The 9733-nt window shown below is 48.8% G+C and overlaps 1 protein-coding gene across 1 annotated transcript; it reads right to left on the reverse strand.

The window, feature by feature from the left end:
• Positions 1-279: 279 nt before the first annotated feature.
• LOC133359483 (uncharacterized) lies at positions 280-3798 on the reverse strand. Its single transcript, XM_061577899.1, has 5 exons — positions 3656-3798; positions 1831-2145; positions 987-1078; positions 780-889; positions 280-463 (listed from the first exon to the last, which is right to left on the reverse strand). Exons 2-5 carry the CDS (start codon positions 2096-2098, stop codon positions 280-282), a joined length of 654 nt encoding a protein of 217 aa, XP_061433883.1. The 5' UTR covers positions 2099-2145; positions 3656-3798.
• Between the last annotated feature and the right edge of the window lie 5935 nt (positions 3799-9733).

The following is a 9733-nucleotide window of genomic DNA, read 5'->3' on the forward strand; positions in this document are numbered from 1 at the left end:
TAAAATAATAAAAATCATAAAATAATTCTAACGACGTTTCGGCCACAACGCAAGCAGCCGTCTTCAGGTGGAGAACAGGTGTGTCGGAAAGACAGCGTCTGACAGACCTGTTCTTCACCTGAGGACGGCTGCTTGCGTGTGGCCGAAACGTCGTGAGAATTGTATTTTATCGTGTTTATTTTTATTATTTTATTACTTCCCTTCTACGTGGCGACTTTACCGAAAGAACCAAGAAGAGTGCGTATCACTTTGTGGCAAATTATGTCACGTCTTTCAATTCTACCGCGTGCCGCCACGTTCCGTACAGAGAAATGTGCTGCGCCGAGCAGGGAGAGCTTGCGTCACCTGATAGGAACCTTCGCCCGCACTGGAGGGTCCCTGGCTGCCGGCCAAGACTTCCTGTGAACACTCGCTGCCGTGTCGGCTGAGGTTGGACGGCCTGCCACGCAATTCCGTCACGTATCTGGGAGGGAGAAAAAACCCAAAAAATTAACCCTCTTGATGTGCAAATTATTTTGTCAAGGCGCCCTTCCCCCCCCTTCCAACCCAGCGTATATACATGCTCCAAGCGCGTGTGCTGTTTCATTCAGACGCTGTCGCCTCGACAGACCTGTTCTTCACCTGAGGACGGCTGCTTGCGTTGTGGCCGAAACGTCGTGAGAATTATTTTATTATTTTTATCATTTTATTACTTCCCTTCTGTTGCTACCATTTAATTACAGCAGCAATCGGGAACTTCTCTCGCAAGAGCAACGATTGTCTATTTCGTGTTCACGTACTGTTGTTGCTGCAGGTTGCGCAACACATTGGCATCCGTGGGCAGCGTTCGGATTAGCTCCAGGTTTTCCTTGATTTTCTTTAATATTTCAAAATGTTCTCTCCCATGCACCTACATACATACAGACCGCAGAGCAAATTCTTTCAAACATGAAATGCTTATTGTGACATGTGATTGCGAGGAATTTAAACGAAAGCAGGTAACTTACCAGGAGGCGAAATATGTCTTCTTGGTCGGATGGCCAATTGCTGCCACAGTTGCTTGCAGTCATCAGCATGTCGTGCACCACTTTCACGCAGCCTGAGGATTTGGTTAAGTGGCAAAAGCGGACAGGTAAGGCGAGTACACGCAGGGACAATTTCTTTCAGAATAATACATTGAAATGATGTCATCATGGGACCTCCTTTGCCAGTACCAAAATATACTAATAGGGGTTTTCACCTTTTTTCTGGCAACAAAACTGATACCTTTTGCAAGGAATCATACTTACATTAACCACAATACTTGCAGTCAAATGCAAACAAAAAACAATACTCTGATAATTTATGCATTGTCTTTGAAACTGATTGGTCCACACCAGAGACAGCTTTCTTTAGAGCCTAGTCTCATATGGTGTTCGACCAGATGACGCCAAAAGGCGTCATCATGGACCTCCTTTGCCAGTACCAAAATATACTCATAGGGGTTTTCACCTTTTTTCTGGCAACAAAACTGACACCTTTTGCAAGGAATCATACTTACATTAACCACAATACTTGGCGTCATCTGGTCGAAAACCATATGAGACGAGGCTCTAAAGAAAGCTGTCTCTGGTGTGGACCAATCAGTTTCAAAAACAATGCATAAATTATCAGAGTATTGTTTTTGTTTGCATTTGACTGCAAGTATTGTGGTTAATGTAAGCATTATTCCTTGCAAAAGGTGTCAGTTTTGTTGCCAGAAAAAAGGGGAAAACCCCTATTAGTGAAATTATATAATTTACAAAAACCTCAAATGTGTCTTAATAGCTAGACAGCACGTGTGTGTGAACAAGGGGCAGTCAAAGTGATCACCTTGGGAGTTCGTATCAGAAGCCGCCTCTCCACTCGCTCGCTGACTGCTGCCAGAAGTGGACACCTTAGGCACTTGTGGGGTGTGCTCAACTGGCTGAGCCTGTGGAGACTGACAAGTCTGGGTTGCTGCCTCTGCCAAGGCAGGAGGATACTGCTGCACAGACTGAGCTGCATTCTGCATGGTGAGTGAAGGAGCCTTCCGATTGTTTGGAGACTGCTGCTGCTGCTGCAGCTCCTCACCGTCCTGATGCATGCACTGCTCGTCCATTTTGATATCTTGGAGATTTGAAGCTTTCGCGACTGCAAGGATTCATACTCGGTACAGTCACCGTGTAGGTAAAAATGAAATTAAAATAAAAGAATAAAAATCACAAATCCTGCATAAATCACAAATCCTGCATAATGCACGGGCATAAGTAGTACTATTCACTTACCTGCATTTCCCATATCCCCTCCCTTTGATGCTGCTAATCCTGCATAATGCACGGGCATAAGTAGTACTAATCACATTCCTGCATTTCCCATGAATATGCTAAATTCCTCTTGATATGCAAATTATTTTGTCGAAGCGCCCTTTCCCCCCCCTCCCAACCCAGCTTATATATATGCTCCAAGCTCGTGTGCTGTTTCATTCAGACGCTGTCTCCTCGACAGACCTGTTTCACCTGAGGACGGCTGCTTGCGTTGTGGCCGAAACGTCGTGAAAATTATTTATTATTTTTATTATTTTATTACTTCCCTTCTACGTGACGACTTGACCGAAAGAACCAAGAAAAATAGAAAAATCACAACGTTTCGGAAGCAACACAAGCTTCCGTCTTCAGGTGAAACAGATATTTTGCGGTGACAGTTTCACCTGAAGACGGAAGCTTGTGTTGCTTCCGAAAACGTCGTGATTTTTATTCTTTTATTTAAATTAATTTTTATTTCATTCTTCACCTACATTTTTACATCTCTCCCCGGCGAAGCACACACTCGGGTCTCACAGCAGAATCGGCCCAGTACCTGGCCACTAAAACAAATGGCTCAGAAAACAAATGCATGAAAACAATTTTTTTATGGGCAGCCATTGTAAGGCATGTCTTTACTTAACCAGCCAAAAGAGAATTTCAAGAAATTACAGGAAAAGATAAAATAGTTTAAAAACATTACATGTCTCTTCAACCACGACTATAGAGACATGGTAATCGCAATCATTGTACACTTAGACATTTTCAATGTTCAGCCCTATTAAACTTGCAGCAGATATTGTATGTAGCTAGGGTTCTCAAGTTTCGTACATAACAGGATGAATTCCACACCCTCGAAATGGCATTGCTGTTGCATTAGCATCTGTGCCGCCCATTCACTAGACTGACCAATGGCATTGTAGCTAGGTAAATACAACTCTCACAGCAACTGTCATCATCAGAGCCATTAGCGATCCGATTAAAATTCTCACGGCGTTTCGACTGCAACACAAGCAATCATCATCAGGTGTGAAATCCACAGCAAGAAAATTTGAAAAAAATTAACCCGTAAAAACAAAGTTTTTCACTATAAATCCTTTATATGCGTGGCATCGGTTTTATTTTATTATTCATTCTGTTTTTCTTGAGTAATAAGTTTCATTTTTATCACATTGCTATTTTAAATTAAATATGAAAAAAACATTTTCCTAAAAAGTTGTCTCGCACAACGAGTCTGTGTGCAACATGTCAGCTCGATTGGATCACGGGAAGAGGGTTAAAAAACGACCGAAAGATTTGCACGGTCGTAAGTAAGCGCGCAAGCAAGTGAACTTAATATAAAGGATTTAAAAAGGTAAAATAAAAATGCTCACAACACAAGCAATCGTCATCAGTCGTGAGAATTCCAGCAAGAACCAGCAGCCCTCCCGTGGCCTTGACACACACAAGCTGCGGCTGCTGCTGTTGCCACGTGCTCACGATACCACGTGGACATCGACTCCACAGCTGTGCAACTCACTCGACGTCCCCCCTACGAAACAAAGAAGCAGCGCGGCTGTACCTGGTAAACAACAACACCACAACAACCACAACAACAACTACCACCCCCACAACAACAACCACAACAACCACAAAACGAACGTCTCACCACAGATCAAGGATGGCGGCAGCAGCAGCAAAGCCAACCACGTGACCACTTCCTGGCTCCCACGTGGCCGCGTGACGTCACGTCAGCGGGGGGGGGGGGGTATCACATGTGAGGGAGGGGGGTCACGTGTGAGGGGGGGTATCACGTGCGAGGGGGGGGGTCACACGCGAGGGGGGGGGGGGGTCACGTGTGAGGGGGGGGGTGTCATTGACAGCTAACAATGTCTCTGCTGCAGCAAACCCCCCCCTCTCTCTCGACACAGAGGCGTTGGGTCTCTGTGTGTCTCTGTGTGTGTCTCTGTTGTGTCTCTGTGTATGTGTCGTGTCTCTGTGTGTGTCTCTGTGTGTCTCTGTGTGTCTCTGTGTGTGTCTCTTGTTGTGTGTCTCTGTGTATGTGTCGTGTCTCTGTTGTGTGTCTCTGTGTGTGTCTCTGTGTGTGTATCTCTGTGTGTGTCTCTGTGTGTCTCTGTGTGTGTCTCTGTTGTGTGTCTCTGGTATGTGTCGTGTCTCTGTTGTGTGTCTTGTGTGTGTCTCTGTGTGTGTCTCTGTTGTGTGTCTCTGTGTGTGTGTCTGTGTGTGTGTCTCTGTGTGTGTCTCTGTTGTGTGTCGTGTCTCTCTCTGTGTCTCTGTGTGTCTCTGTTGTGTGTCTCTGTGTGTCTCTGTGTGTGTCTCTGTGTGTGTCTCTCTCTGTCTCTCTCTGTGTCTCTGTGTGTCTCTGTTGTGTGTCTCTGTGTGTGTCTCTGTGTGTTGTCTCTGTGTGTGTCTCTCTCTGTCTTCTCTGTGTGTCTCTCTGGTCCTCTGTTGGTGTCTCTGTGTGTGTCTCTCTCTGTCTCTCTCTGTGTCTCTGTGTGTCTCTGTGTGTATCTCGTGTCTCTGTTGTGTGTCTCTGTGTGTGTCTCTCTCTGTGTCTCTCTCTGTGTGTCTCTGTGTGTCTCTGTTGTGTGTCTTTCTCTGTGTCTCTCTCTCTGTGTCTCTGTGTGTCTCTCTCTGTGTCACGTGTGTATCTCTGTGTCTCTGTTGTGTGTCTCTGTGTGTGTCTCTCTGTGGTGTCTCTGTGTGTGTCTCTATCTGTGTCTATGTTGTGTCTCTGTGTGTGTCTCTCTCTGTGTGTCTCTCTCTGTGTGTCTCTGCTGTTGGTCTCTGTTGGGTGTCTCTGTGTGTGTGTCGTGTCTCTGTTTGTCTCTCTCTGTGTCTCTGTTGTGTGTCTCTGTGTGTGTCTCTCTCTGTGTGTCTCTGTGTGTCTCTGTTGTGTGTCTCTTTGTGTGTCTCTCTCTGTGTCTCTCTCTGTGTGTCACTGTGTGTATCTCTGTGTCTCTGTTGTGTGTCTCTGTGTGTGTCCTCTCTGTGTGTGTCTCTGTGTGTGTCTCTCTCTGTGTCTATGTTGTGTCTCTGTGTGTGTCTCTCTCTGTGTGTCTCTGTGTGTGTCTCTGTGTGTGTCTCTGTGTCTCTGTTGTGTGTCTCTGTGTATGTGTCGTGTCTCTGTTGTGTGTCTCTGTGTGTGTCTGTGTGTGTTCCTTGTTGTGTGTCTCTGTGTGTGTGTCTGTGTGTGTGTGTCTGTGTGTGTCTCTGTTGTGTGTCGTGTCTCTCTCTGTCTCTCTCTGTCTCTGTGTGTCTCTGTTGTGTCTCTGTGTGTGTCTCTGTGTGTGTCTCTCTCTGTGTCTCTGTGTGTCTCTGTTGTGTGTCTCTGTGTGTGTCTCTGTGTGTGTCTCTGTGTGTGTCTCTCTCTGTCTCTCTCTGTGTGTCTCTCTGTGTCTCTGTTGTGTGTCTCGTGTGTGTCTCTCTCTGTCTCTGTGTCTCTGTGTGTCTCTCTCTCTGTGTATCTCTGTGTCTCTGTTGTGTGTCTCTGTGTGTGTCTCTCTCTGTCCTCTCTCTGTGTGTCTCTGTGTGTCTCTGTTGTGTGTCTCTGTTGTGTGTCTCTCTCTGTGTCTCTCTCTCTGTGTCTCTGTGTGTCTCTCTCTGTGTGTCACTGTGTGTATCTCTGTGTCTCTGTTGTGTCTCTGTGTGTGTCTCTCTGTGTGTCTCTGTGTGTGTCTCTCTCTGTGTCTATGTTGTGTCTCTGTGTGTCTCTCTCTGTGTGTCTCTCTCTGTGTGTCTCTGCTGTGTGTCTCTGTTGTGTGTCTCTGTGTGTGTCGTGTCTCTGTTTGTCTCTCTCTGTGTCTCTGTTGTGTGTCTCTGTGTGTCTCTCTCTGTGTCTCTGTGTGTCTCTGTTGTGTGTCTCTGTTGTGTGTCTCTCTGTCTCTCTCTCTGTGTCTCTGTGTGTCCTCTCTGTGTGTCACTGTGTGTATCTCTGTGTCTCTGGTGTGTGTCTCTGTGTGTGTCTCTCTGTGTGTGTCTCTGTGTGTGTCTCTCTCTGTGTCTATGTTGTGTCTCTGTGTGTGTCTCTGTGTGTGTCTCTCTCTGTGTGTCTCTCTCTGTGTCTCTGCTGTGTGTCTCTGTGTGTGTCGTGTCTCTGTTTGTCTCTCTCTCTGTGTCTCTGTTGTGTGTCTCTGTGTGTGTGTCTCTCTCTGTGTGTGTCTCTCTGTGTGTGTGTCGTGTCTCTGTGAGTCTCTGTGTGTCTCTGTGTGTGTCGTGTCTCTGTGTGTCTCTCTCTGTGTCTCTCTCTGTGTGTCTCTGTGTGTGTCTCTGTGTGTGTCTGTGTCTCTCTCTGTGTCTCTCTCAGTGTCTCTCTCTGTGTCTCTCTGTGTGTCTCTCTGTGTCTCTCTCTGTGTCTCTCTCTGTGTCTATGTTGTGTCGTCGGGGCAGTGCTGTGGGGGGAGGGCCAATGCCCATTGGCCTCTCCCCTCATGGCGTCTGTGACCATCACAGTGGCTAAACGGGGGCTCTGGACGGGTGCGAGGGGCTGGTAACCCATCCACCTTCAATTAACCACCACTAAACTACGAATTAAACATGAACCTGTAACTAATAAGCTTGTGCCGGAGGCCCCGGGGGGTCAGGCTTTTTTGACGTCTCCTGGCCAAACCCCATTTGCGGAGCCAGGAGATTGAATTTTCACCCTCGGGGCTCCTCCAGAAACAACAAAAAACCATTGCGGATGGCCGCGTGGAATGTTCGAACGCTCACTGCGGAGGAGAGGCTGCCACTCCTCTGTCAGGAGCTGGACCGGTACCGCCTGGATCTCTGTGGCATTCAGGAGGTCCGGTGGACCGGTTCTGGCTCCTGCCACCATGAGGGGTGGACAGTCCTCTACTCGGGGCAGGAGACTGCCAAACAACAGGGTGTGGCTCTTCTTCTGAACAAAAGAATGAAGGGGCGTGGGAGCGTGGCGGTCAGGTGTGGGAAGCTGTAAGCCCCAGGATACTTTGGGATCGCCTTCCCATCAACCAGAGGCGAGGAGTGGTGGTCGTGGCTACTTATGCCCCCACCGAAGACGAACATCCGTGGAGGGATGCAGGCAAAGCCGATGAGTCAGACGCTTTCTATGACCTCCTGTCACAGGTGCTGGCTAAAGTGGCCACTCGGGACAGAGTCATCTTGTTGGGTGACTTCAATGTCCGAGTTGGTCATGATGCTGGCACCTGGTCTGGAGTGATTGGAAGGCATGGGCCAGATCAGCTCAATAATAACGGTAGGAGGCTGCTAGATTTTTGTGCAGCCCATGGGCTTGTAATTACCAACACGCTCTTCCGGCATCGGCGCATCCACACAACATCATGGATACATGCCGGGTCCAAGCAAGAACATCTGCTGGACTACATAGTGACGGACCAGCGGATGCGAGCCCATGTCCTTGACACCAGGACCTACCGTGGAGCTGATCTGCCCTCTGACCATCGACTAGTCATCTGTAAGATGCGCCTGCCTTTCTTCCACTCCGGTGGTGGGTGTACACCCAGGATCCCATTCCAACCAAAAGTGGCCTGGTCTCAGTTAGCTGATGAAAGTTGCAAGCGAGAATTTCATCATCGCTTGCAGCTGGGGTTGGCATCGTCCCCCACTCCACCTGATGTCGAGGGTAAATGGGCGAGGTTTAAGACTGTGACTCATGCAGCTGCAATGGCTGCTTTGGGTACGCGGTCCAGACCTCCCCAGAAACCCTGGCTGACAGAGGAGGTGTTCAGGTTAATTGAGAAAAAGCGACAGGCCCACTCTCATCGCCTACAGCATCCCACGTCAGAGAATGAGGAGGTTTACCGCAGCCTTCGCTGCCGTAAGGCTGGTGGTCGCGGGTTGCTGAGGAGATGGAGTCTGCCTCAGTGGCCCGTGATCACAAATCACTATTTAACTCCATCAAAAAAGTAACCTGCAGCGCCACACCTATTACCATCATTAGAGGAAAAAACGGTGATCCAATCTCCGACCCCCAGGAACAGGTTTGCAGATTTGCTGAGCATTTCTGTGAGGTCCTGGGGGAGGGAAATTCTCTCAGCCAGGAAAACATCATGGCACAAAGTGGTGATAACCCTGCTGAGGCTGCGGTGCCTCAAATATTGGAAGAGGTCATCCCCTGTGAGTGGCTGGCTGAGGTGCCAGCTGTTTAGGAAGTACTGAGGGCGATCCGGAGTCTGAGACCAGGGAAGGCACCGGGCAGAGATGATCTCCCAAGCGAAATGCTGAGGGAGGGTGGCGTTTGTGCACAGACTGCCCTATATGACATCATAACAACAGTCTGGACCACTGGACGGGTTCCGCAGGACTGGAAGGATGCCCTGGTGGTCCCTCTTTTTAAGAAGGGGGACCGTACCGATTGTAACAACTACAGGGGCATCTCACTCCTCAGTGTGCCGGGTAAGGTCCTGGCAAGTATTATTCAACATCGCCTTGCTAGGCACGCTGAGGAGAGGCTTGCGGAGCCCCAATGCGGTTTCAGGAAAGGGCGGTCCTGCACAGATGCCATATTTTCTGTCCGTCTGCTACAGCAGAGGTGTAGGGAATTCCCAAAAGACCTACATCTCTGCTTTATTGACCTGGTCAAGGCCTATTATACCATCAGTAAGACTGGGCTCTGGGTTGTTCTTCGTGCTTTCGGAGTCCCTGACCCTCTGCTCACGATCATTAAGGACCTTCATGATGGTGAGCGGGCCCGGGTAAAACTACGTGGCCGGGAGTCGGAGCCTTTCCCTGTACACCTTGGGGTGCGACAGGGATGTCCTCTGGCTCCCATATTATTTAACATCTATTTTGACCGCGTAGTTCGTGAAGCCTTCAATAGCTGTACCGGGGGAATTTCCATTTGGTACAGATATAATGGGAGGCTGATCGATGCCCGGGTGCGATCAAGGGATGGCTCCCTATTGGTCAACCACGCTATGTATGCCGATGATTTGGTAATAGCTGCTCATTCAGAAGAGGAGTTTGAGACGCTGCTGCTAAGACTGGAGCGTGCCACTAAGAGGTGGGGCCTTACCATCAGCCCCACCAAAACTAAGCACCTGCCTGGGTATTTTGTACCATCGGACACTCCACCCCCACAACTCCCAATTGGTGATGGGGCAGTTGTGGAGAGAGTGGATAGTTTCCCATACCTGGGCAGTGTGCTTATGACCGGCTCCAGTTTATCAGCAGAGGTCTCACTCCGAATCAGTCGAGCCGCAATATCTTTTCATCGGTTGCGTAACGCTGTGTGGAAGCTACCTGGTCTGTCGCGCCACACGAAGCTTCAGGTCTTCTCAGCCATGGTCATTCCCTCCCTTCTCTAAGCTTGCGAAACGTGGACCCCCCTAGTGGAGCATCTTCGCCGGTTGGAAACATTTAGGCTGGCCTGCCTACGATCCATCCTGGGTTTAACCAGGCTGGATTGTGTGAGGAGCTCACAAGTCCTTGCAAGATCTGGGCAAAGTCCCATCAGTGAGCTCCTCCGGCAGGCA

Source organism: Lethenteron reissneri, chromosome 65, assembly GCF_015708825.2.
Source record: "Lethenteron reissneri isolate LAM-NWPU_2019-01 chromosome 65, ASM1570882v1, whole genome shotgun sequence".
Classification (NCBI taxonomy): Eukaryota; Metazoa; Chordata; class Hyperoartia; order Petromyzontiformes; family Petromyzontidae; genus Lethenteron; species Lethenteron reissneri.

Coding starts and splice junctions, on each gene's coding strand:
- LOC133359483 (XM_061577899.1), bottom strand. CDS start 2,098: ATGGACGAGCAGTGCATGCATCAGGACGGTGAGGAGCTGCAGCAGCAG. Junction 1,079..1,830: donor TTCTGATACGAACTCCCAAG/GTGATCACTTTG, acceptor CCAAATCCTCAG/GCTGCGTGAAAGTGGTGCAC. Junction 464..779: donor CGCAACCTGCAGCAACAACA/GTACGTGAACAC, acceptor TCTCCCTCCCAG/ATACGTGACGGAATTGCGTG.